General features: G+C 59.2%; 1 protein-coding gene across 2 annotated transcripts; it reads left to right on the top strand.

Moving 5' to 3' along the window:
• Window positions 1-878: 878 nt before the first annotated feature.
• SEMA6B (semaphorin 6B) lies at window positions 879-26,894 on the top strand. 2 transcript variants are annotated; one of them, XM_029052631.2, is made up of 17 exons: window positions 1,207-1,329; window positions 19,576-19,716; window positions 19,866-19,983; window positions 20,294-20,354; window positions 20,538-20,600; window positions 20,983-21,084; window positions 21,440-21,530; window positions 21,815-21,934; window positions 22,310-22,398; window positions 22,587-22,804; window positions 23,047-23,178; window positions 23,670-23,819; window positions 24,591-24,770; window positions 25,030-25,170; window positions 25,609-25,686; window positions 25,781-25,839; window positions 26,030-26,894. In XM_029052631.2, the coding sequence occupies exons 2-17, from the start codon at window positions 19,614-19,616 to the stop codon at window positions 26,755-26,757; spliced, it is 2,433 nt and encodes an 810-aa protein (XP_028908464.1). In that variant the 5' UTR covers window positions 1,207-1,329; window positions 19,576-19,613; the 3' UTR covers window positions 26,758-26,894. The 2 variants fall into 2 exon arrangements, with proteins under 2 accessions (XP_039766462.1, XP_028908464.1); XM_039910528.1 differs by lacking the exon at window positions 24,591-24,770 and having other exon boundaries at window positions 879-1,329; window positions 26,030-26,893.
• Window positions 26,895-27,176: the final 282 nt, after the last annotated feature.

Raw genomic sequence — 27,176 nt, 5'->3', positions numbered from 1 at the left:
TAACCCACAAGTAGTTACATAAACACAATCGCACATGCAGTCACACATAATTACACACATCTTGAAACTCATAAAATAGTTATATATACACCCACAGTTTTAATACACACCACATTCGGAACGCATATCCATAGGAAGGTTGACACAGACTACAGACTCATGTGCGCACGCACACACGAACGGACGCCTCCAAGCGCAATCACAGATCCCCAGACACGCACATTCAGAAAGGTCCGCACACGGGCATTGAGGTTGAGGGTCACGGATCTGCCTTCGCAGACACCGGTCGCTGAATCGGGATGTAGCTGAGCAGAGAGCCAAAAAGAAACCAATCTGTCTGCTCGTCTGTCTGTCTCTCTTCCTCCCTCCCTATCTCTAGCTCTCTCTGCATATCTTTCGCTCCATCTCTGTCTCTCCCTGTCTTGTTCTCTTTCTCCGTCTCTGTCGCTTTGACTCTCTTGGCTCCCGGCTGGCCCTACACCACCAGCCTTCCAGCCCCCACCTCGAGCCTCTTCACACCCTACCCCCCTCTAAGTGGACCCTGCTTTCGCTGAGTCTCTCTCCTGCGGCCACGGTCCCGACTCTGCCCCGACTCAGTCCTCCCGCCACCTCCACCTCATCCGCCGACCCCACCAGGACTCCTGGGTCCCTCGGCGCCCTTGGTTTCCATCGAGATTTTTGAGGGTCTGCCTGCTCCGGGCCGGGGTGGAAGAGAGGGTGTGCCGGACCCGCCGCAATGGGCGGGGGGCTGGGGGGGGCGGGGAGGGGGCGGCTCATTCTGGGTGACGGCGGAATCCAGGCCTGGATTTGCGCTGTGCCGGCGGCGGTGGCGGCGGCAGGAGGGGACGAGATCGGGGGGGGGCGGGTGGAGAGGGAGGAGGAGGAGGCCGAGGACTTGGGGAGCCGCCGGCCGACGGAGATGGGAGCGCGGAGTCACAGCCCGAGCTTGTACCAGAGCCCGGGCCCGGGGGCTGGATCTAGGAGCTGAGCCGGGAGGTGCCGGCGCCCCGGGGGTGGAAGGGGGGGGGGCGGAGAGGATCCCCCCCATCTCTCTCCCCTCTTCTCTTTTCCCGCACCCCCCCCCCTCCCGGGAGCCGTTCCCCCTCCTCCTCCCCCGCCGCCCAGCAGCTGCCCCAGGGCCGGGCGGAGACCACAAGGTGCCTTTGCTCGGCTGCGACCAGCTGGTGCGGCGTTCCTGCTAGGGGCGCTCCGGCCGGGGGGGGGGGGGTGTCTACCAGCCCTGCACCCCCTCCCCCACCAAAGGATGCCGGGTTGAGGACAGGTGCGCGGAGCCCCAGGCGGAGGAGCCAGCGCGCGGCTCGCTGCGAGGTAAGCCTCCCACCCCCTGGGGAAGGAAGGGGGGGTGCGGTTGCGGGGGGGGGTACTTGAAACTTTGCGCCGCGGTAGCTAGACCCCTAAGACCCCCGCCCCCCCCAACACACACACACACACACACACACACAACACACAGAGTCCCATCTCCCCCACTCCCCCCCCCCCCCCGCCCTCCCCGGCTACGCAGCGGACAGTGGCGAGGTAGGGTGCCGGGCAGCGCCGGGAGGTATATCGAGGGAGGGGATGGGTTGAAGAATTGAGAAGGTCGCTGTTCTGGCAAATCGAGGACGCCCCCCCCCCCCCCGCCGTCTCCGTTGCTCCACGCCCGCGGCGGCCGGCGTAGCCCGAAGCCTCCGCTTTGTTAGCGGCTGCAGCGGGCGATGGGTGGAGAGCTAAATGGGGGGGGGGGGGGGCGAAGACGGGGACGGGTTGACTCGGGAGCCCCAGGCAGGTGGCACGGTATAGTGGGAGGCCGGAGCAGGAAATTGGGGGTGTGCGGTAAAAAGGGGGGCGCTGCTAGGGGGAGGCGGCTAAATTTGTGTGTGTGCGTGTGTGTGTGTGTTAGCGGGTGGAGGGAGGCGAGGGAGTCCTGCAGCCTCCGGGCCCCGGAAGCCCCCCCCCCCCCGCCCCACCTCCGCGGTACCCGGCTCCTCCTTTTGGGATCCGGATCCCCTTCGCCCGGGAATCGGGATTCGGATCCGCGTTCCCCGAAATGGGGGGAGGGGGGGAAGAGGGGAAGGCGGCGATGATGGGTGCGCGCCCCTTCTCCCCATCTCCCCCCCGCTAGGAAGAGGAGACAAAGGGACAAAGGGAGAAACCATCTCCGGCTTCCCGAGTAGGAGGGACGGGGACGGGGACGGATCGCGGGGGAAACGTTCGGACGACGTTGATGTTCTCCCGCCCCGCCGCCCCGCCCGGAGGGAAGGAGGGAGGGAAGAAGCCGGTGCCTCCCGCCGCCGATTGGTCCCCTGAGCCGAGGAGCTCGGTCACGTGGGGGCAGGAGGCGGCTGCACGTGTGCGGCGGTGCGATGGGGACAACTTGATGGCTGAGGATGCGAAGTCGTCCCAGAGATGGGGGCTTAGGGGGCACCCACACGACCCTATGGGGAGAGGATGGGTCCCCCGTCCTCTTCCCCTTCCCCCAGGTCAATGCGATGGGAGAGGAGGAACAGGCAGGCACCATCCCGGCTCCCGAGAGAAGGTGAGGAGTAGAGGCTGTTTTTTCTAGCCTCCCCTCCTTCCGTCGTGGAGAGGGAATCCTCCTCCAGCCCTCCCACCCCCCACCCCTCACACACACACACCTCGGGAACCCTTCGAGGACTCGCCTCATTGGGTTGTCCTCGTTATGCCCACCTTTGCCGGGGAGGATGGGCAACCCCATCTCTCTGCTCCCCTCCAGGAGATGGACAGGGATCAGAAGGCCCCTCTCCTCTCCCCTCCCTCCCACCCTCCGGAACTGGTCCCTCACGACTCCCGCTTCTGCTTTGCCTCTGAAGCTGGGTGCCTAGCAAGGGGGTGCGGATGAGGGATCGATTAGATCCAACCCTCCCCCCACCCACGCTTCCCCTGCTGTATCTGTCCTTGTTCTTGACGGGTGGATAGGGCATCTGTGGCCTGGTCTACACCTCAGCGAGGGAACGGAGGGGGAGGGTTGGGGGAGAGGTGAAAGGTTTGACCATCCTTAGGCCTGGATCGTTTCCCTCCAGGGCTCAGTGATTAAGGCTAGATCTACACAGACTTAAGTAAAGAAGGGATGTGGGGGAAGAGGTGAAGGCGGAGGAATCTTGCCTTGAATTGAACCCATATAGTCGGCCAACCTGGATTCTTCAAGCCCTTCCAAAACTCTGAATTTCCTGGCAGCTCCCCACAGCCCCACTTCGAATTCCATAAAATTGCCTCAACGCAGTGATTTCAGACTGAAATTTTTAATACGGGGGAAGGGGAACACAGAAGAAGGGTAGGGTGACCCTGCCGGGAAGGAAGGGGGGAGTAATAATAATAATCATAGTACTTGTTAAGCTCTTACTGTGTGCCAAGCACTGTTCTAAGCACTGGGGTAGATATAAATTGATCAGGTTGGACACAGTCCGTGTCTCACATGGGGCTCACACTCTTAATCTTCATTTTACAGATGAGGTAAATGAGGCACAGAGAAGTGAAGTGACTTGCCCAAAGTCACACAGCAGACGAGTGGCGGAACTGGGATTAGAACCCAGGTCCTTCTGACTCCCAGGGCCATGCTCTACCCACCAAGCCAAGAGGAATAAGGAACGTAAGGAGAGCAATTGGTGGGAGAGTCCACTGGACGAGCCCCACCTTGCCAACCTCTAATCCCTGACATGTCCCTTGTCTTGAGCCATGACCCCTGCCACGCATCTGGGCTTTGCACGACCAAAGTGTCGGGGTGCATAGTTCAGGGAGGCAACTCCTGATCTGGCTCAGGCATAACAGGGAGGAGGAGGAGGAGGAGGAGGAGGAGGAGCGGGGAGGGGAAATCAATCAATTAATAGTATTTATTGAGTGCCTACTGTGTGCAGAACACTGTACTAAGTGCTTGGGAGATTGCAACGCAATAGAGTTGGTAGACATGATCCCTCCCCTCAAGGAGTTTACACAATCTAGCATGGAAGACAGAAACTAAAATAAACTACAGATAGGAGGACTCAGTAAGGACTCAATAAGGTAGAAAGATCTGTACATAGGTGCTGTGAGTACTTTGGTGCATAAATGGCACAGAAGGGCTGAAGTGTCAACAGAGGGAATATAAGCTGTGGAGGGGATGTAAGGGGATGCGGGGGGGGGGGGAGGGGAGGAGGAGGAGGAAGAGAGAAGGAGATGAATGGTGATGGGGAGGGGGGAAGAGGAGGAGGAAGAGATGGCTGGGGAGGGGAAAAGGGGAGCAGTCTGCTCCTGGACAAAGGTTAACCCATTCCCTCCCCCTCCATCTTTCCCCCATTCCCTGTGGTCCCCTAGAGTTGTTCAGGCAGGTCAGCTGGGGACCAGAGAGAAAGGGGGGGCAGGAGGGAGTTGGGGTGCAGGTCCCTTGCATGCTTTCTAAGGTGAGCGTTGGCATATGGGCCCAGGCATAGGAGGAGTACCCACCCACAGCAGGCACGTGGGTGCTACTGTGTGCAAGAAGATATGCGAGTCTTCCTGCGGGTGCAGGAAGCGGGCTTTTCTCTCTCCTCCCCCTCTCACCGTGCAGATAAGAACCACTCCCCCGCCACCCCAAGGAGGGCTGGAAATGGAGGAGAATGGGGGTGGGGGTGGGGAGAGAGGAGGCGAGCCCTGGAGCGCAGCACATGAAGCTGAAATGACAGCAGAGGAGGGCCTCAGAGGAAATCCATCCCAGCCTGCAGGCACTCTAAATAAGGCCAGTGGCTCTCCCATAGCTCCCTGAGAGGCGTGCGTGTGGACAGCTCCCTCTCTTTCCTTCTCTCTCTGGATTGGGGTGAGGGGTCGTTGGGCAGGAGGCTGGAGAGGGGGACAGTGAGGATGGATCCACCCCTGTGGGTGGATAAGGGCACCTCGGCCTGAACTCTCTCCCCAAAATGGTTGCTCTTGAATTGGGGGTAGGGGGCAGGGGGAAGGCTGCCCACAGTGTCTACCCTGAATCCCTCCTGCTGCAGGTGGGTCCCGTTCCTGGGAGGGAGAAGGGAAGGAACAGCTGGTGCTAGTCCTCAGATTCCTGATGCTTCCCACATCCGCCCCGTGGGAATTCCTTGGCTCCCTGCAGGGGTCCGGTTTCCGCTTTCATTGTCGCCATCGCAGGCATGTGCCCAGCACGGTGCCTCCCGTCAGTCAATCAACAGCATGTCCCGGGTGCCCTGCTTTCCGCCTCCTCCGCAGCCCCCCGCCCCCCTCACCCCCCATCCCTCACAGGTAGCCGGACAGAGCCCCGGGCTGGGGGCTTGGGGCAGGAACCGAAAGAGAAGAAAACCCCATCCGTGCCCCAGAGGGTCTGACAGCCCGAGTGGGGAGAGACAGGAGATACTCTGTACTGGTTCCGTGGGGAGGGATGGAAAGAGGAGACGAGCTGGTCCCTGCCCTCAGAAAGAGAAGAGAGCGGTTCTTCTCCCTCACACCCCCACCTGAAGAAAACAGAGTCCTCTGCCTTGAGGGATTGATAATTTGGGTGGGGACAGAGAGAGGGAACAAGACAGTCACAAAGCCAGACCAGTCTGACGGTCGGAGGGAGTCTCACAGATGCGTGTTCCTTTGGGTCCTTGACGGTTGCCTCAGCGGGGCGGGGGCAAGGGGGGCAGGACTCCTAGGGAGGTACTCTGGGTCGACTCTGACAGATTGGGAACAGCCAACAGCCAGAATGGAGCCGAGGAAATCTGCCCGCCCTGCCTCCGTGATCCCTAGACCCCCATCTGCAGCATTCCCTTCCTCTCCCCTCCCCCTCCTCCCTCCACTTGACTTTGGAGATTAGGTCTGCTGGAGGCTTCTCCTGTTCCCTGGGGCCAGTTTGACCTGGCCTAGGTCAGGAGCAGAAGAGGGAGCTCTGGGGAAGGATAGGGAAGAAGTTATGGCTCTTCTCCTCTCATTCCCACTCCTTGCTCAGGAGCGGAGACAGGAGAACTCATCCCTATTTGCCAGTCAACTCGCTCTTGAACAGGATCTCTGTGACAGAGAGGCTGTTGGGTCGGGGGTTGGGGGCGGAGAACAGGGGCCCACTTGGCCACTGAAGCCAGAGTTCATCCCGATCTGTTGCTGGGGGTCCCGAGCTGAGAGAACGTATTTCTCTTTCATTACCCAGCCCCCATTCATCATCTCTCCACTGGGGAATGTCCAGATAAAGTGCCAGTAAATTAGAAAGTAAAGTGTTAAGAAAACAATTCGGGAGGCCGTGAGCAGCAGGTTATTAAAAATCTTTCTTCTGGTCATCGACCACGGCTACCAGACCACACAATCAACCCCTCCTCCTCCCAGATAGAGCCCACTCTTAGCCGAGGTTAGAATCAGTCAATCAATCGATAGTATTTATTGAGTTCCTGTTGTGTGCCGAGCCCGGCACTAAATTGGAACTTGCCAGCACTCCCTCCCACACCCTCCCACCCTGCCAGGCATTCTAGGAGATGTAGTCTTGGTCCCCGGCTGGAGCTGAAGGACTACATTTCCCAGCATACACTCACTCTGCGCCCTTTTCTGCAAACCACGACTGTGGGTTGGGGCCAAGCCCCTAGAATAAAAGCGTTAAAGTTTAAGAAGGGTTGTCCCTGGGAGTGAAGGAGCTCTGTGGGGTCCTTCCGTCCCCCAGAGCCCCCAGCCTGGTGGAGGAGACAGAATGGGAGCTTCCCATGTGGAGATGCAGTGTGGCCTAGTGGTAAGAACCCAGGCCTGGGTGTCTGAGGAGCTGGATTCTAATCCCGGCTCTGCCACTTGTCTGCTGTGTGACCTTGGCCAAGTCACTTAACTTCTCTGTGTACCTCACTTACCTCATCTGTAAAATGGGGACTCAATTCTCCTCCCTCTGATTTAGAGTGAGAACCCCATGTGGGACAGGGACCGAGTCCAATCTTGTATCTTGCATCTACTCTAGTGCTTAGAATAGTAAGCACTTAACAAATACCATAAAAGAAGAATCAGCGTGGCCCAGTGGAGAGAGCACAGGAGAGCACCACTTGCCTGCTGTGAGACCTTGGACAAGTCACAGCTTCTCTGGGCCTCGGTTTCCTCACCAGTAAATTGGGATTTAACCTCCATTTTCTCTCCCCCTTATTCTGTATCTACCCAAGACCTAGCATGGTCCTTGGCACGTAGTAAAAACTTCATTATTATTATTATTATTATTGTCATTACTCTGGGAGTCCTTGGTCTTTTGGGGTCAATCTGAGGGAGGGCAGGCCCACAAGCTGATGAGAGTTTAGAACTCTGAACTCACAAATAATTGAGCCACTTGGAATAGCACTGTTTCCTGTCTCAGGGTGTAGGAGGATCAAAGCCTGGCCTGTAGCAGATGCATATCCCAGGGCCCAGGCTCTTCCACACTCCCGGAGCTGGGGGCATGGAAGTGGGGAAGGGTTGAGATCCCCATCACCCTCCTAACCTGGGACCTGTGGCTTCTTCATTCATTCATTCAATCGTATTTATTGAGCATTTAATGTGTGCAGAGCACTGTACTAAACGCTTGGAATGTACAATTCGGCAACAGATAGAGACAATCCCTGCCCGACAACGAACTCACAGTCTAAAAGGGGGAGACAGACAGCAAAACAAATCAAGCAGACAGGCATCAATTCCATCAAAACAGATAAATAGAATCATAGGTATATACACATCATTAACAAAATAGAGTAATAAATAATACATACAAATATACACAAGTGCCGGGGGGAAGGGGGTAGAGCAGAGGGAGGGAGTAGGGGCAGAGGGAAAGGGAGGGCTCAGTCTGGGAAGTGAGCTCTCCGTAGGGCTTTGAAGAGGGGAAGAGAGTTAGTTTAGCTGATGTGAGGAGGGAGGGCATTCCCGACAGAGCTAAGGTTGGTCTTCCCCAGAGGACCAGAGGTCCAGAATGGCCCAGAACCTTGCTGGTTCCCCACCTCCCCACAGCCTTGTTCAGGCTGGCCCAGCGTTCTGTGGCCCCATCTGCTGCCAAGTCCTTCTTCTAGTCTAGCCTGAATCTTTCCTGCTGCAATCTTTGCCCTTTCCCACCTGTTCAGCCTTTTCATGGCTTCCTATTCTTCCCTGCTCCAGCCCTCCCTCAGGATCCAACCACCAATGAGGGATCAGCTTGTCATCCTTCCAGCCCCAATTCTGACTGCGGTTGACTCTTCCTCACCTTGGGGTCTGCCGTGACCTCAGAGTCTCTTCCCCCGCACCCCTCCGGGACGCTTTCTTTGCCATGAATTGTTTTCTCCATGCTGGAAGCGGATCCCCTTCCGTTTCCAGCATCCTCCTCCCTCTTTCTTCTGACGTGCCTCCTGCCTGGTAGGGTCGCTGCCAAGGAGCTGGGGGAGGAGAGCGGATGATGACCGTGGACCTGGGAGACTCATGTGTGTGTGTGTTCGTTTGTCTGGGGGGCTGCAGAGGAGGCAGTGAGGGGGGCCTGCTTAAGAAGATGAGGACTACCGGACTGTTAACGTAGGGTTGCTGTAGGTTTAGAGGGGAACCGCTAACCTGTTGTGGCCGGGTGGCCCAAAACCAGTCTAAAGTCAGCCCCAGGAAGGCTCTCCCGTTCTGGCAGACAGACAGATAGACAGGAGGTGGATGCGAGGGAGGAAGGGGCCGGATTCCCTGTTCCTCCCAGCTCAGAACACTCAGATGACCCTTGTAATGAGCCCTGTTTCCGAGACTAGGTGGGAGCAAGCTCCACTCCTCCAGCCACTACACAATCCCCCCGAATGGCGCCCGAGGGCCCGGCAGCTACTGACCGTTCCCCCGTAACCAACCTCCACCCCATCTTAACCCGCACCCCATCCCTCCAGCCTGGCCCTCTTAATTACACGTGCGGGGTAAATGACACTTTAATTTCCTTCAAACGACTCGCCGAGCGCTGCAAGGACGGTTCTCCTCTCGCTCTTGCTCTCTTTCTAATTGCCAAGTAGCTGCCGCTGGATTTGGTCACCGACGTGCACCATTTCCAAATGGTGAGAGACGGTAATTAAAATTAATTAACCGGGGATCGGGCCGGCTGCGGCGTACCGGAGAGCAAGCCGGAGGGCGGCAGCTTCGGGGTCCGCCCCCCTGGGCCTGACCCAGCCCCCTCAGGATAGCCCCACCCCCTTTCCCCATCACAGTGCTCCCCCCACTCTGCCAGCCTCCCCCCCCGAGAGGAGGGGCCGGGGGTCTGGAGAGACCGATGGAGCCCCCCTCCCATTTTCCCCTCTAAAATGAAACAGCCCCGGCTCGCTCCAGCGTCCGTGGGGAGCAGGAGACCCTTCTCTGGGAGCCGGCGGGGGTGATGAGGGTGGGAGGCAGCTGGAAGCAGAGCTGTAACTAGACGCCAAGGGCAGGGGGAGGAGGAGAGGGGGCAGGGCAGGGTGAGCTGGTTCTAGAGAAGCACCCGGACACGCGATCCTCCTCTCTATGTGCACCCACCTTTGCCGTCTGGTCTAGTTCGGTGCCGTCAGCCCAGAGAGGGGAGGGTTAGGGTTGGGAAGAAGGTGGTAGAGGCCAAGAGTTGGAAGGGACCCTCTGGGTGGGAAGGGGGTGGGGGTCACCCGATCTAATCCCCTGTCCATGGGTGGGACCTCTCCTAATCCCCCTTGAAGTGGGGGTGGGGAAACGTGGAAGGGAGGGGTGATCTGATGCTAACGGGAATGGGTCGGAGACCACGGGGGCAGGACTTGGAGATCCAAATTCTCTCCCCATCCTAGGCCTCCCTTCCCTTCCCCCTTCCAGCAAGCCAGATTAGCAGGCATCTTCCCGGTGAACAGCTGGGGGGGGGTATCGGGTTCGCAGGTGACATCATCAACCCATCTGTTGGCGGGGGGGGAGAGGCAGCAGGCGTCTCTTTGGCTCCTTTTCATCCCCTTGTCCCCCCCCCACCGTTCCTCGCCACCCCCCTTCAGGCCCACGTCTTTCGTCTCTCGGTTTATTCAGATGTCTCTTTGCTGGGCTCGTGGCGGGGGTGGGAGGGGGTGGAGAGCTTAGACTGGAGACCTGGTCTAACCTTCCTGGGCCCAAGGCAGGGAGCTGGGGAGGGGCAGGACCCTGGCAGAAATGGTTAGGACTGGGTAGAGGGCTGACAGGACTCTTGGAGAGGTGGGGGGATTGCGCTGTCCTGGGCAGGTGCCAGGCCAGGCCGGGATGGTGGCGGGCGGCCAGGGTCGGAGTCCCTGGGGCAGCAGGCTGGCCGGGCGCCGGGCTAAGCGGCCCCAGTTAATTAGTGTCACGGAGCAGCGCGACCGCCGCAGGGAAGCAGGATCTGGACCCAACCACTGCTAGCCGCATGCGGGAGTTTTTGACACCAGTGGGGGGCTGGGCCCGGGATGTGAGAGGAGCTTGAGAAAGGCCAAGGAATCAGCCGGGAGGGGGAAGGAGCACGACCGTGGGGTCCGTCTGGTCAGGGTGACTGGCCAGGGTGACACTAGGGACCGGCCCCTCTCCCAGCCCAGGGAGCCACCGGGAACCCGGCCCCAGACATTCCTGCCGACACCGGCACACCCACTCCCACAGACACTTTCTCTCCCACTGAGACACTCATGCACACGCACACTCACACTCCCGGGTTTCCCCATCCCATTCCTTCCCGAGGCTTTGCTTGCTTGGTATTTCTGGGGCCAGACTGAGCTCCAGGCGGCTGAATTCAGATGCTTGCAGAGGGCAGGGTGTTTTAAGGACAGGAAGGGGAGCCCAGGGGAATGGCCTCTGGAACAGGCTCCGTTGCTGGTTTCGTCCTGCGGGAGGCCAGAAGGCATAAAATTCTCAAGGGCCAGCACTTAATAAATATTCATCCATCAGCAGCAGCAGCAGCAGCAACGTGGTCTTAATGGAAATAGCCCAGTCCTGGGAGTCAGAGGACCTGGGTTTTAATCCCAACTCCACCACTTTTTTTTTATGGCATTTGTTAAGCTCTTACTGTATGCCAGGCACTGTACATACAAGCTAATCAGGTTGGCCACATTCCACATCCCACATAGGGCTCACGGTCTTAATCCCCATTTTCCAGATGAGGTAACTGAGGCACAGAGAAATGAAGTGACTTGCCCAAGGTCACGCAGCAGACAAGTAATGGAGCTAGGATTAGAACCCAGGTCCTTCTGACTCCCAGGCCTGGGGGATAGAGATCCACTAGGCCACACTGCTTCTCACTTACCAGCTGTGTGACCTTGGGCAAGTCACTTAACTTCTCTGTGCCTCAGTTTCCTCATCTATAAAACAGGGATTCAATACCCGTTCTCTCTCCCACTTAGACTGTGAGCTCCATGTGGGAAAGGGACTGTGACCCACTTGATTACCTTGTGTCTAGCCCAGCACCTAGTCCAGTGCTTGACAGGTAGTAAGAGCTTAACAAAATCCACAATTATTCGCTGAAGCAGAGTGGCCTGGTGGAAAGAGCATGGGCCTGGGTTCAAGGGACTTGGGTTCTAAACCTGGCTCCTCCACTGGCCTGCTGTGTGACCTTGGGAACTTCTTAACTTCTCTGTGCCTAATTTGTCCTCATCTGAAAATAGGGGCTAATTACCTGTTCTCCCTCCTACTTAGACTGTGAGTCCCATGAGGGACAGGAACCGTGGCCAACCCGATTATTTTATAGGTACTCCAGTTCTTAATACAGTGTTTGCACATTGTAAGCGCTTAACAAGTACCACAATCATCATTTTCTACTCCTCTTCCTCCTCCTTCATGGTCTCCTCCTCCTCCTCCATGCTCTCCTCCTCCAAAGCCCACATTCTCCACCAACCCAATTGTCTCCTGGTCAGAAAATCCAACTCCTCTTCTGGATCTTGGACCCTAACTCTTCTCACCACTCAAAAACACTTGCTCCCACCCTCCTTCCCTTTCTTACTGCTTTCTTGCACCATTTCGTCATCTATGACTTTTTTCCCCTCTGTCTTCCAACAAGCCCAAGTCTCCTCTGTGCTGAAAAAAAAACTTTTCTCAATCTCAAAAAGGGTGTAAACCCGTCAAATGGCAGGGACTGTCTCTATCTGTTGGCGACTTGTTCATTCCAAGCACTTAGTACAGTGCTCTGCACATAGTAAGCGCTCAATAAATACTATTGAATGAATGACATGATTAGCTCGTTTCTACTCTAGCGCTTAGCACATTGCTTGACCCCTAGTAAGTGCTTAACAAATACTATTATAATTATCATTAGTACTATTAGTAATAGTAACAATTATGGTACTTTTTAAGCATTTCCTATGTGCCCAGCAGTGTGCTAAGTGCTGGGGTAGATACAAATTAAGCAGGTTGGACCCAATCCCTGTCCCACCTGGGGCTCACACTCTTAATCCCCATTTTAGAGTTGAGGGAACTGAGTCATAGTGATTTGCCCAAGGTCACACAGCAGACATGGGGCAGGGGCAGGATTAGAACCGAGGTGTTTCTGACTCCCGGGCCCATGCTCTATCCAGTAAGCCATGCTGCTTCCCTTGTATAAAACTCCAAGTATTATATCCATAGCTCTCCTTTCTCTCCACCAACACTCTTCTCAATGTTCTACTGTCTGGTTTGTTCCCCCTTGACTTTTCTGAGACAGGGCTCATCGGAGCTCATTTTTGGCCAAGTCTAATAGGTGCTGGCTGGTCCTAATTTTCCTGGACTCCTCCGCTGCCTGAGACACTGATTATTCCTCAGTTTCCTCTGCTGGCTCTTTTTCTTGTCCTCACACTAGAACTGCAGCTGTCTCACCAAGCTCTTCTGTTGTCCTTTTCCACTCACTCTCTCCAAGAGCTCAGGGAAGCAGCGTGGCATAGTGGATAGAGCACGGGCCTGGGAGTCGGAAGGTCAAGGATTCTAATCCCGGCCCTGCCGCTTGTCTGATGTGTGACCTCAAGCAAGTCACTTCACTTCTCCGTGCCTTACCTCATCTGTAAAATGGGGATCGAGGCTGAGAACCCCTCGTGGAACAAGGGACTGTGTCCAACTCGATTTGCTTGTATCCCCCCCAGCGCTTAGTACAGTGCCTGGCATATAGTAAGCGCTTAGCAAATTCCATAATTATTATTATTCTCCAAGCACCTGGCTTCCATCCCCTGCTCTAAGTGGAGAGCTGCCAAACCCGGTCCTCTCCCCTGCTGCCCAGTATTGTATATCCTCTGGTCCCTAGGACATCTCTGCCTTAAATTCAATGTGGCTACAGCTGAACTGCTCATCTTCCCTCCTAAACCCACTCCTCCTCCTAAGTTTTCCGTCACAGTCAACACCACCACCACCATCCTCCCTGTCCAAGAAGCTCACAACCTTGATGTCATTTTTGACTCCTCTCTGTCTTTTACTTCCCACATCCAGTCTGCCGCTAAAGCCTGATGATTTTTTCCTCCACAATATTTCCACCCTTCTGGCCACTACCCTGATCCAAGCTCTCGAAACTTCCTGGCTGGACTGCTGCCTCCGCCTCCTCACTGGTCTCTATGCCTCCAGCCTCTCCTCTCTTCAGCCTGTCTTTCCCTCTTCAATTGCTCAAATCGTATTTCTCTGTTGCGGATGGCACACGCCGCTTCGCTCTTCAGACACCTCCAGTGGCTTCCAATTGCTTCAGAACATAAAACAGAAACTCCCGACCGTTGGATTCAAGGCTTTCCACCAGCTGTCTCCCTCTTACCTATCTCCTTCCTTCTGTTCCCTTCCCTGCTACACTGAAGCTCACACTCTTCTCTCCTCCCAAGCTAACCTCCTACCTGAATCTCTCTCTCAACCCTCCCATCTCTGACCCACTGATCATGCTCTTTCCCTCCATGGAATGTCCTTTCCCACTTACGGTGCCCCTAAAAAAAAAAGAACCACAAAGTCCTCCAGAAGGCCTTCCCTGATTGATCCCCACCCCCTCCTCTCAGTATAAATTAACACTTGAAAATATATTAGTTTCTCTGGGTATACCAGTAGATATAAACTAATCGGATTGGACACACTGTCTGTCCCACAGGAGGTTCACACCCTGAGAGAAGCAGGATGGCCTAGTGGATAGAGTATGGGCCTGGGGGTCAGAAGGACCTAGGTTCTAATCCCGGCTTCGCCACTTGTCTGCTACGTGACCTTGGGTAAATCACTTCATTTCTCTGTGCCTCGGTTACCTTGTGTAAAATGGGGGGTAAGACTGTGAGCCCCATGTGGGACAGGTACTGTGTCCAACCCGATTTGCTTGTGTCCACCCCAGCGCTTAGCACAGTGCCTGGCACAGAGTAAGCACTTAACAAATACCACACGTATTATTATTATTCTAAACGTAGTCTACTTATTTAATTGCTTATTTTTATCATTTTTATATCAGGTCGGACTCCTTTACCTATTGCATATTTGACCATTTGTGCCTGCTTGGCTCCCCTATTAGATTGTAAGCTCCTTGAAGTCAGAGCCAGGCTCTTTCACTATACAACCTAATACAGTGCTATGCACCCTGTAGATGCCCAGCCCAGTGCCCAGTGCTCTGCCCTCTTTAAGCACTCAGTACAATGCTCTGCAACCAGGAGGTGCTCAGTAGGGTGTCCTGTACCAGGTAAGCATTGTTGGTGATAATGCTGCCGATAATGACGACTGAATCAGTCGATCGATCTACGGTATTTATTGAGCACTTGCTGTGTGCAGAGCACCGTACTAAGCTCTTGGGAGAATAAAATGTAACAGTCGGTAGGCATGCTCCCTGCCCACAAGGGGCTTACAGTCTTAGAGGGGGAGACAGATATTAATATAAATTACAGATACGTACATAAGTGCTGTGGGGCTGAGGGTGGGGTGAGTAAAGGGTGTCATGGTGGGGGGGTGTCGTTGAGGGGGTACTCAGCACGGTCTAGTGGAAAGAGCCCGGGCCTGGGAGTCGAAGGACCTGGGTTCTAATCCCACCTCTGCCACTTCCCTGCCACTTCCCTTGGGCAAGTCACTTCTCTGTGCTTCAGCTCCCTCATCTGCAAAATGGGGATTCACCACCGGTTCTCCCCCCAACTTAGACTATCAGCCTCATTTGGGACCTGATTATTTTGCATCTACCCCCGCGTTTAGTGCCTGGTACATAAGAGCGCTTAACAAATGCTGCAGTTATTATTATTGTTATCATTATTATTATTGTTACCCGGAGGTACTAGGTGCTGTAGGAATGTCATCTGGGGAGGGTTTGTGGGGTAACTCCTCTGTGGCAGGCCAGAGGGACTGTGAGCTGGAGGGGAGGGGCTGTAGTCACAGAGTGGCTTGAGAGACACAACTAATGTCAAGTGGACAAGGGATAGAAGTACACACACACACACACACACACACACACACACACACACGCGATACACCCGATTTTCAAAGAGGATCCACGAGCCAGGGAAGAACATCAGTTCAGGGGGTCAGCCCTCCGGTCTAGCCAGTCCAAGATGGTCTCCTGCAGGGGCACCAGGACCAAAAGGAAGCAGAGTCGGCATGATGGGAGTGATTGGGGCGGGGTGGCGTTAAACTGGGAGGTGGATTTTCCCTAGAGTTTTGAAAGGTGGGAGAAAGGGATGGAGGGAGTAGGAACAGGATTTGTTGAAGAGATGTGAGGGGGGTGGGTGCGAGGGAGGCATTCCAGGTGGGAGGAATGGAACGGAGGCAGGAGGATGGCGTGCGGAGGGGAGCTGAGGAAGCGGAGAATGGGAAGGTTGGATCAGGGTGAGGCCAGAGGCCAGTGACCTCGTGTACAACTGCCTTGGCCCCATTGGCAGGAAGGGGAGGAAGCTGGGTGGGAGGGAGGGCAATCCATGAAACCGAAAAGCCACATTACTCACAAATCCTGGAAGTCCTGGGGAGGCAAAAAAGCCAGGAAGGAAGACAGAAGCCGCTATTTATACTGGCAGGCGCCTCCCCCCGTACCCCCCCCATTCCCGTACACACGCACAGGGGTTCGTGCTTTTCCTGTCTCCACACTTCTCACTCCATGTGGGTGTTTTTCCTCTCTCTAACCCGGAACTCGCACTGTAGCACTGACTCTTCCACAACCCTCATCTATGGCCATTCAGGACCCAGCCTGGGGATTTTTTGAGGCAAACACCCCCACCCGCCCCCTGCCCTACAGGACTCTTTCAGGGCTTCCTCCCACCTGCAGCAGGCGGGGATTTCCCCAACCCCCAACCGTCAGAGTCTCAAAATCCCCAGTTTCCTACGCTCCAGCCGGAATAATCGTAAACATGGTATCTGTTAAGCGCTTACTATGTGCCGAGCATTGTACTAAGTGTTAAGGGATGTTTCTCTGCTGGAGTCACCCCCCGCCCCACCAACCCCGAAATTGCCCAGGTTCATCACTGCCACCATCCCGTCACCTAAAGTTTCAACCCCCCCAAGCTGTGGAAGTCATTCAGGTTCTGCTCTCCGGCCCTGCTCTCCACTGGGGCCGGTAGCTGTGTTCGCTCAGCTAACTCCTCACTCGGGAGTTCCATCCCGACACGGATGTGGGGGCTCGGACACGCAGGTCACACGGCGTCCTCTCGGAAAAGAACAGAAATGTTTTGCTAAAGCTAAAGAGAGCTGGTTCCAGTACTAGAGTAAAATCATAAGCAGCGATGGGAAGTGAATGGGCTCACAGCAGATAACAAGGTTGCAGCAGTACAAGGTCAAAGGAGCATAAAATCCAATCCAGTTACAAACCGCAAATCTCTCCCTGGATCCGGACCACTCCCTGAGCTAGGATCGGGGATGCCCCAGTTCTTTCCAAGTTACTTCTCTGTCCCTGGGCCTTTGCCCTGGGCTCAGGGCTTCCCTCGGTTTCCCCACAAACCCTCTTGCCATCCAGCCTAGGGTCCACGGGTGTTCCACACCCACGGGAGCCCCGGTTCCCAAACCGGCACCGGTTCGGCTGCTGCAGTGTCGTCATCGGGTCGGCGGTCATCCCCTTTCACCTGTCTCCTTCCCTCTCTAGGTCGGGGGTGGTTTTCCAGTACGGTTCAGGTCTGGTGGTTCACACACCCTGGAGACACCAGTGCGGGGAGAGAGAGAGAGAGAGAGAGAGAATATCAGCCCTCAGAGATCTCTGGCCAAACCATCCCAAAGGGTATCCACTGCGAGTGTGAGAAGAGAAAGGGGTAGGGTCAGGCTAGTGGCATGTTGTGGGAGAGACAGAGGCCCAAGATTTAGGGTCTTCCCGGCCCCACTTGGACACTCTGAGCTGGTTGGAGACCCTGATGAGTGAGGCTTTGGGGCCAACGGTGGCTTCTTCTCCACCTCTGGGGCCAGGGCTACCAGCTCCCATTGCCCCCACAGAGTCACTACCCACCTAGTTGGGTGGGGTTAACAGTAATAGTGGAGGCTGTGGTACTTGTGATAAGAATAATGACCATAATAATAATAATAGCAACTGGTATTTACTAAGCTCTTACTATTCAGTCAATAAATGAGCATTTACTGTGTGCTGAGCACTGTACTCAGCAGTTGGGGGAATACAGTAAAGCAGAGTTGGTAGCCACATTCCCTGACCACAAGGAGCTTAGTGGGAGAGACAGACATTAAAATCAGTTACGGCTATGGACATAAGTGCTGTGGGGCTGAGGGCGGGGTGAATGAAGGGTGCAAAGTCAAGGTGATGCAGAGGGAGAGGGAGTAGAGGAAATGAGGGTTTAGTCGGAGGGGATGTCCTTTTAATAAGGCTTTAGAGTGCCCTCTTGGTGCAGCACATTGGACTAAGTAGTCGGGACGTACAAAACAGAGAAGCGACACATTCCCTGCCCACAAGAGGGAAGTCAGATATGAAAGCCTCTTAAGTCTCTCTTCAGTTACTTGTCTATCGTCAACCAGGTTCCCCACATCCCAGTTGGGAGCGGGGGTACTTTGGAGGGGACTAAGAGGATCTTTGGCCTTCTGGGCTGGGCGTGAGGGCTGGACGATGTGCGGAGTGGACATGTTCGGAGGACTTCGTGGGCATCTACATATTTCTGGCAGGTGTCTGGACATCCCTGTGTAAATTGAAGGATGTGATGTATGTGAATGTATAGGGGTGGAATGTGTGTGTAGAGGTGGGTTTGTCTGTCTGGGTCTGTGTGTACGTCTGTGTCCGAGCATGTATTCGTAAGCACATATATACAATTCTGGGTTTGGGACTACATCTCTACACCTGTGTCTGGGTATGAGGGTCTGTATTTGTGCAGGGGAATGCGCGTGGGTCCGTAGAACAGTATGATGTCTGAGTATGTGGCGTACGTGCCTACATTTGTATATGGGGATGGATGAGAGTCTGTAAGGAAGGCAGAATGTGTTTGTGGGTGTGGGGGTGTAGGAGTGGATGGGACAGGCTAGTACAGTGAGGAAACAAGAGGAAACTGCAGCATGAGGGAACAGGGTTAGAACCCAGGGCAGAACTTTCCGGCTGTTTGCGGGGGACATCAGACACTAGCAAGGACATCAAGAGAGGATGTGGAGTCTCTGTCCGGGGTACTTTTTGACTACAGAACTCCCCCTGCCTAGTGGAGGCAGGGCATTGGACGGAATGATCTCTTGGGACCCTTCCTGCTCAGGGAATCCCAGGGTTTGTTGAAGAGATTGGAGGAGGGCGGGTGCAAGGGAGGCATTCCAGGTGGGAGGAATGGAACAGAGGTATTGATTAAGTGCTGTGTGCAGAGTACCGCATGAAGCTCTGCGAAAGAAACAAACCTCGCTGTGGGCAGGGAATGTGTCTGCTTGTTGTATTGTACTCTCCCAAGCTTTTAGTACAGTGCTCTGCACAAAGTGAGGGCTCAATAAATTCATTCATTCGTTCCATCGTATTTATTGAGCGCTGACTGTGTGCAGAGCACTGCACCAAGCGCTTGGAAGGACCGAATGAATGAATGAAACCCAGAAGAGTACAGTCTGTGGTCACCCGCCTGGAATCAGACTCCTTTTCCGATCTGTTGCACTCCTCTGGCTCTTCTGTGTCTCTCCGTCCCTCGGCTGGATGGAGTGGGCTCCGGCCCCAAGGCCGCTGCACCATTTATGACCAGTGAGAAGCCGTTCTAACCCTTAGCCTGAGCGAGTCCCGCCCCCCGCCAAAACCCACCCCCCCAAAATGTTGTCTCCCTCTCCGAGCTGGGATTCCTCCCCGGCCTGAGCTTTCTGGAGCCGTCAATTCCGGGATGAGAGGGACGGGGGAAATGGTCTTTAATCCCGAAGTCAGGACGAGGGATGGGAAAAGGGTAGTGCAGGGGGGCCGTGGGGAGCTGATCCGGAGGGGTTGGGGGGGGCGAGATTCAGGTGGGAGACCTGTGCTTGGAGAGAGGGCGGGGGGACTGAGGGTGGAGGGGGTCGGCGCGGCCCCGGGTGGGAAAGCAAGGAGCCCTGACCCAAGAGGGACCGAGGCGGGAGCCTATCTGGGTTGGGGGGGGGGGGGGGTCCTGGGAACAGATCCTGCCGGCCGCCCGCTTCTCTGCCGGCTCAGCCCGCATCCCCCCACCCCGCCGGCTGCAGCTCCTGGGGGTGAGGTGGGCCCTCCCCTTCCCCCGCCGCCTTTGCCCTCCCCTCCGAACCCGGCCCCTGTTGCGGGGCTTTGGAGCAGCTGAGCGCCCAGAACAGGTGGCTCCGGTCGGGGCCTTCCCTCCACTGCCCCCTGCAGGCGGCCCCGCCGCACTGCATGCCCCTCGTCCTCTCGCCTCTCTCCGCTGAGCCCATCTTCCTCCCCTCCCCTCCCCTCTCCTCTTCCCCCCGCCCCCACAGCACAGCCGCCCACCCTTGCCCCCCAACTCCGGGACACCATGCGTCCTCCCGGCTCTCTGCTGCTGCTGCTGCTGCTGCTGGAGACAGGGGAGGCATTGTTCCCCGAGGAGCCGAGACCTATCAGCGTAGCCCCCCAACACTGTAAGTGGGGAGGGAGGGCGGGTTAGGGGCAAGACCCCGGAACTTGGGGCGGGGGGGGGGGGGGGAAGTCCTGGGTCCCCGAGCCCGGAACGGCCTCTCCCTCCCCCCCTACCTGCCCCCAGCCTACTGACCCCTTTGCCCTCCTCCAGACCTGAAGCAGTACCCTGTGTTCGTGGGTAGCGGCGCAGACCGGACCGAGGGCGGCGCGGAGCCGCTGAACATCCAGCGCATGTTGCGCGTCAACCGGACCCTCTTCATCGGAGACAGGTTCGGCAGCTGGAAGCGCCGGCCGGGGTGGGGGTGGCGGGGGGTCGCGTCCGCCCTCCAGCCCGATCTGGGCCCTGGCAGAGCCCTGGGACGTTTCTTCCATCCCCTCTCCCCGCCACCCCGCCCCCCGAGATCTAGCCCGGGGGGACGACTCCATCTTCCGCGGCGGGGTCCCCTGAGGAACGGCAGCGGGGTGACATGAGGATTGGAGGGGCAGGAGGCTGAGGGGCTGGGAGAGATGTATCCCCCTCTCCCTTTTAATGATCCACGTGTACCCCCACCCCCCCGCCCCGCTCCCCCTCCCCACCAGGGACCATCTGTACAGGCTGGAGCTGGAGCCGCCCCCAATCCGGGAGCTGCATTATCACCGCGTGAGTGGAACGGGGCGAGGAGGGGGCGCCGAGCGGGAGGGAGATGGAGAGGGGGAGGACAGAGGGGGAGTGGAGAGGGAGGATGTGCCGATCCCCCCGCCCCCCCCCCCCCACACTTATACCTGCCCGAATTGCCTCCAAGTCCTTCAAATCCTCCTCTCCCCACTCCTTGCCCCAACCCAGAAGCTGACCTGGCGCTCGAACCAGAACGACATCAACATCTGCCGAATGAAAGGGAAGCAGGAGGTGAGCTCGGATGGGGGAAGAGGGGCGGGAACTTTGACCCCGTCTACCCCTCCTCCCCCAGCCTCCCCGACCCCCAGAGGTGGAAACCCCCGTCCTTCTGGCCTGGGGGCGGGGGGCACCCCTATCTGAGACCAGAGAGGTCTCCCAAATGACGGGGACCGCCGTTCTCCTCATTTCCCTCTCTCCATCCGCCCTCCCCACCCCTCGCCTTTCCACCTCGCCTTATCCTTCCCCATTTCCATCTCTCTCAATCAGTCGATGGTATTCACTGAGCACATACTGCGCGAAGAGCAGTGTGCGGAACGCTTGGGAGAGTACGATGTAACCGAGGTGGTAGGCACGTTCCCTGCCCTCATTTCCTTCTTCCCCCTCTCCCGCTCAGGCCGAATGCCGGAATTTCGTGAAGGTGCTCTTGGTGCGCAACGCCAGCACCCTGTTCGTCTGCGGCTCTAACGCCTTCAACCCCATCTGTGCCAACTACAGCGTGAGTTCTACCTGCCTCGCCCGGCCCGCCTACCTGCCCGCGTCCCCCCCGGGGGCATCTCACCTCCCCTGGGGCCGGAGGGCAGAAGAGCGGGGTGGTGGGGGAGTAGAGCTGGCGCCCGCACTTGGCGGGGGGGGGGGGGGGGGGTATCCGGGGATGGGTGCGTTCGAGGGATCGTGTGGGCGGCCCCGGGATCCTGAAGGGGATGGGGAGGGGGAGGAATAGTGGGAAGCTGGGGAGGGGAGCTGCTGGGAGTGGGGCCGAGCCAGCCAGAATGGCTCAGGGGCAGCGAGCTTGCCCGTCGGGCTTCTGCTCTGAGGCTCTCAAAGGACTTTCCGATCTCCACTGCCCTCAGCTGGACACCCTGGAGCCCATGGGAGACAATATCAGTGGAATGGCCCGCTGCCCCTATGACCCCAGGCATGCCAACGTGGCCCTCTTCTCTGGTGGGTGCCTGCCCACCCTTCCCCTCCCCACCTGTCAGCCCCACCCCTTGGGGCTGGATTCCTTCCTTCCTATCTCCGTCGGACCACCTCCCCTCCCCACTCCGAATCCCTCTGGATACTTCAGACTCGCCACCGCCCTACGTGCCAGAGTCAGACGGAGGGGTGTGGGGAAGGGATTTTGCTGGCCTCTTTTACTCTTCCCTGCTGACTTCCAGCCGTTCCGTTCCTCCCTTCATCCTCCCCCCCCCCTTCCCCCCACTACTCCTGCTTCAACTCCCCTACAGATGGGATGCTGTTCACAGCTACAGTGACTGACTTCCTAGCCATCGACGCAGTGATCTACCGGAGTCTGGGCAACAGCCCTACCCTGCGCACTGTCAAACACGATTCCAAGTGGTTCAAAGGTGGGAGTCCAGGAGCTCCCCGCCCCTCCAGAATAAGAGTCTCCGAGGAGGGTTGAATCTACCCTCCCTCCCCGCCTCCTCTCCAATCTCCTGGGACTCGAGGATTCTTCCCACCACTGACACAGTCCCCGCCTGCTCTCATTTCACTCCCTGAGATTCGGGGGGCAGTTCCTCCCGCTCCCCTCAAAGTTCCCCGGCCTGGCGCCATGCCGGGGTCGCAACGAACACCCCTCCGATGGCCCAGCCACTCTAAGCCCCCACCCTCTTACTTCACCCCTGAGTTTTGCTACTCTAAGGGTGCCCCAACCTGGCACCACGTCAGAGGCCGGATCCTAATATCCACCCCCCCACCCCCCACCCCCGCCCCCCGCATAGAGCCGTACTTTGTCCACGCGGTCGAGTGGAAGGGGCACGTGTATTTCTTCTTCCGGGAGATCGCAATGGAGTTCAACTACCTAGAGAAGGTGCGACCCCTGAGGGGTTGGGGAGGGGGGGCGTCTGGCTCAGCGGTTCCTCCCTCCTGGGGGAATGGCGGGGGGGGGGCGGTGAGGGAGGGCTAAAATAAGACAGAGCCTGGATGGAGGAACCGGAGGGATGGGCAGGGGGCCTTGAGTTTCCCCCTCCTCCCAGCCCGATCCCCTTTCCTCTGCAGGTGGTGGTATCCCGGGTGGCCAGGGTGTGCAGCAACGATGCGGGGGGTTCCCCACGGGTGCTGGAGAAGCAGTGGACGTCCTTCCTGAAGGCCCGGCTCAACTGCTCTGTCCCGGGGGACTCCCACTTCTACTTCAACGTCATCCAGGCCGTGACAAATGTGGTCACCCTGGGCGGGCGGTCCGTGGTCCTGGCCGTCTTCTCAACCCCAGACAACAGGTCAGTGATGTGTGTGTGTGTGGTGGCGGGGGCGGGGGGGCTCCCGGTACCCTCCCCCATCCCCCTGGGGGAGGAGGATCAAGATACTTGGGAGCAGCCAAAGTGGGAGCTGCAGCAAGAGAGATCTAGGGCAGGCCCAAGGGAAAGCCTGAAGGTCAGGGGCAGGCCGGCAGATCCTAGGACAAGGAGGGGGAGGAGGGCTGTAGGATAACCTCCCTCACCCCCTCCCCTCCGCCCCACAGCATCCCCGGCTCGGCGGTCTGCGCCTTTGATATGGCTCAGATGGCGGCGGTTTTCGACGGCCGATTCCGAGAGCAGAAGTCGCCCGAATCCATCTGGACCCCGGTGCCAGAGGAGCTGGTGCCCAAGCCCCGGTGCGTGCTCTTTCTCCCTCTGCTACTCGTCCCCCTCCCTGTTCCTCTTTCATCCTCCCACGCCAGGGTCAAGGGAAAAACTAACCTGTCCTCGATTACCTGCACCCCCGGGGGGGCCGGTGAGCCCAGCCGATCAAAAGCCAAAACCCTCATTGTAACCAATAACGGCACTCTCTGGTCTCCCGCCCGACCTCTCCCACTCAACTGCTCCCAAGAATGGGTTTTGAGGCTTCCCCCTCCTGTCCCTGCCACTCCCCCCCGCCCCCAGCCTCCACCTGGCCCCCCCGGGCCTCTTGACCTGCTCCCCTTATGCAGTTGTTTGGGCTCTGTGCCAGCCTGTTGAGAATTCCTGATTGAAGAGTCAGAGTAGAGTTTCTGCCTCTCTTCGGCTCTTCCATTTTCTCTAAGTGCTTGAGAAGAATAGAGGAGCCCCCCTCGCTCCCCCCGCAACAGGCACACGCACGCACCGCACTCACTCCTTCCCCCCGTAGGCCCGGCTGCTGTGCCGCCCCCGGGATGCGCTACAATTCGTCCAATGCCTTCCCGGACGAGATCCTCAACTTCGTCAAGACCCACCCACTCATGGACGAAGCTGTGCCCTCGCTGGGCACCGTGCCCTGGATCATCCGCACCCTGACCTGGTGAGAGCCCGGACCCCCCGCCCCGACCCTCCCACCGTCCCCTCTGGGCTGCCAGGGAATCTCTTCGCTGCCCACGAGTCCCCAGATTGCGGGTGTGTGATTCTGGAGCACGGGGAGCCATGAGGAGGGGAGGCTAGGGCTAGGCGGGGTGGGTTTGGAGCTGGGGGAAGGCCGGGAGATGGATCGCCCCGGGCTCCTCTCCCCCTTCCCACCCCACCCAACTCGGCGACTTCCCCGTCCGACTCTTCTCCGAGGGAGTTCGGGCAGTCCGACGTTTGCTCCGGTGCTGGGGAGAGGGGGGGGTGTTTGGGGGCACTCGTGCCCTTGTGCGGCTGAGGGGCCAGTGCCCACATGTGAAGCCGAGGTAGATGAAGAGACCGAGAGGGACCCACACACCGTCATAAACACAAAGACCCAGGCGCGGAAGGAGACACCGAAACAGAGGAGAGATATCGAGAGATACAGAGAGCGAGACAGAGACGGAGTGATGGAGAGAGACAGAGATGTAGCAAGAGACAGATGGAGAGACATTGAGCTGGACAGGGAGGTGGGGCAAGTCAGAGAGACCCACAGGCAGTTGGAGGGGTGAGGCTGCCCCGTCTCGGACTCCCCAGCCCTGCTGAAAGAGGTGTGTGTTGGGGGGGGGGGGGAGAAGGGGGCAGCGTCTCCCCTCGGGTCCCAGGAAGGGCGTGGCCTGTCCCCCCGGACGGCCGGAAAGGGGCGGGGGAGACGCCCAGCGAATGCCCGTCCGTGACGCCCCCCGCCCGCCAGGCACCCGCTGACCCGCATCGTGGTGGACACGGCCGCCGGCCCCGGGGGGAACCACACCGTTATCTTCCTGGGCTCCGACACGGGCGCCGTCCTCAAGTTCCTCATCCACCCCGACCCCGGCCCCGGCCCCGGCCCCCACAGCGTCTTCCTGGAGGAGTTTGAGACCTACCGGCCCGACAGGTGGGGGGGCAAGAAGCGGGCAGGGACAGGGACACCCCCGCCCCCGGCACCCTCCACGTCCCGACGCAGTGGGCACCGTGCCCCTTGGGAGGGCCGCCACTCCTCGCCCCGGCACGCCCCTAGCCCCACGTGGCCCCTGATGCCAGCTCCCCGCAGCAGCCCCTGCCCTGGGCCCCGTCCTCTGGAAGTGCGTGCGTGCATGTGTGTGTGTGTGTGGCGGGGGGGCGGGTTCCCTCACCCCGGCCCCATCGCCCCACAGGTGCGGCGGCGAGAGCGACGCCGGCCGGCGGCTGCTGGGCATGGAGCTGGACCCCGCGGCAGGTGCCCTGCTGCTGGCCTTCCCGCGCTGCGTGGTCCGGGTGCCTGTGGCCCGCTGCCAGCAGCACACGGGCTGCATGAAGTGAGTCCCGGGCCTGGACGTTCGGGCCGAGGAGAGGGAGCTCGCGGCGGCCTACGGGAGGGGATGGCGGGAGCGGGCTGGCCAGGAGGGTGGGCCGCGGGGGGGGGGGGGCGGGGGGGATGGGGCCGCTCCCGTGCCGCCCCCCCCCACCCCCCGTCCTACTGGAAGCAGCGTGGCTCAGTGGAAAGAGCCTGGGCTTCGGAGTCAGAGGTCACGAGTTCGACTCCCGGCTCTGCCACTCGTCAGCTGTGTGACTGTTGGGCGAGTCACTTCATTTCTCTGTGCCTCGGTTACCTCATCTGGAAAATGGGGATTAACCGTGAGCCTCACGTGGGACAACCTGATTGCCCCGTATCTCCCCCAGCGCTTAGAACAGTGCTCTGCATGTGGTAAGCGCTTAACAAATACCAACATTATTATTATCCTCGGCTCCACCAGGAGCTGTATCGGCAGTCGGGACCCTTACTGCGGCTGGACACCAGATGGCGCCTGCGTCTTCCTCGACCCCCTTAGCAGGTATGGGGATGGGGGCCGGGGAGCCCGGGGGGCCCGGGGGGCCGCGGGGGCCGGGGGCGACCGAGTGTCTGACCTTTCCCCCTCACTCGCCCAGAGCCACCTTCCACCAGGACCTCTCTGGAGGCGGCGCGGCCCACCTGGGAGACTGCGATGGTGAGAGAGCGGAGGGGCGGGGCGTCCCCGGGAAGGGTCGGCTCCCCGGCTCCCCGACCTTGCCTCGCTGCCCTTCCCGGAGCCCCTCTCCGCCTGGGCCGCGGCACCCCCCCACCCCCGCGCTCTGCCCCCGATGGGGCCGAGGGTGACCCCCCCCCCCCCGTCGCCGCCGCCTCTCGCCCCGCCCCAGGGCTGGTGAAGGAGAGCTTCGTGGAGGAGCCCGACGGGCTGGTGTCGGTGAACCTGCTGGTGGTGTCGTCGGTGGCCGCCTTCGTCATCGGGGCCGTGGTGTCGGGCTTCAGCGTGTGCTGGTTCGTGGCCCAGCGGGACCGGCGGCGGCTGGCGCGGCGCAAGGAGCAGGAGACCGTGATGCTGCCCCACGGTGAGGCGGCCGTGCTGAGCGTCAGCCGTCTGGGCGAGCGCCAGCGAGGGACTGGGGGCCGCGGGGGCCGGCCACCCCCCCAGACCCTCCTGGCCCCCCTCATGCCCCACGGCTGGCCCAAGGCCCTGCCGCACGGCGACGGCCACCCCCCGCCCGGCCTGGACTCCGGGGCCCTCCCCACCCCCGAGCAGACCCCCCTGCAGCAGAAGCGCTGCCCCCGGGGCTGGGACCCGGGCCCCGGCGGCCGGCTCCACGCCTCGCTCCGGGACCCTCCCGCCGGCCCCCCCCCACGGGCGGGCGCTGCCCCACGCGGGCCTCATGGACCCCGAGCCCGGGGTGCCCCCCACCGGGGAGCCGCCCACGGGGGACGGACGCTACCTGCCGGCCGCGGCCGACCTCCCGGTCACCCCCCGCCCCAGCCCCGACCAGCGCCGGGTGGTCTCGGCCCCCACGGACTCCGACGCCCCGCGGCCCTGGAGCCCCGACGTGAGCCTGCCCCGCGCCGGCCCCCTGCGCCGCACCCGCACCTTCAATAGCGGCGGGAGCCGGGCCGAGTACCCCCACCCGCACGCCCACCACCCACTCACGGACTTCGCCCGCCTCCTCCCCGGCGGCGCCGAGCGGACCGCACCTCCCGTGCAGTAGAGAGTGGGGAGGGGGCGGGGGGGCGGGCGGCCTTTGCCCCCACCCGGCCCCTGCCCGCTCCCCCTCTTCCCCTGACCCACCACCACTGGGCTCAGGGAGAGAGGGGAGGGGGGGAGGGGGAGGGGGCCGCCGACCACCCACCCGCACACACTGGCACACGCGCACACACACACACACACACACACACAGCCCCCCCGGCCTCGTGTGGACCCTGCCCGGTGGAAAGGTGGCAGGAGGGCATCGAGGCGGGCGCAGGAACAAGGGTGGATGCGAGGTGCCCGCCGCCTCAGCCCCGGCGGGGCCAGGGCTC

Source organism: Ornithorhynchus anatinus, chromosome X2 (genome assembly GCF_004115215.2).
Source record: "Ornithorhynchus anatinus isolate Pmale09 chromosome X2, mOrnAna1.pri.v4, whole genome shotgun sequence".
NCBI lineage: Eukaryota > Metazoa > Chordata > Mammalia > Monotremata > Ornithorhynchidae > Ornithorhynchus > Ornithorhynchus anatinus.
This window is presented reverse-complemented; position numbering and strand designations above follow the sequence as displayed.

Coding starts and splice junctions, on each gene's coding strand:
- SEMA6B (XM_029052631.2), top strand. CDS start 19,614: ATGCGTCCTCCCGGCTCTCTGCTGCTGCTGCTGCTGCTGCTGGAGACA. Junction 21,085..21,439: donor CCATCTGTGCCAACTACAGC/GTGAGTTCTACC, acceptor CACTGCCCTCAG/CTGGACACCCTGGAGCCCAT. Junction 23,179..23,669: donor GAGCTGGTGCCCAAGCCCCG/GTGCGTGCTCTT, acceptor TTCCCCCCGTAG/GCCCGGCTGCTGTGCCGCCC.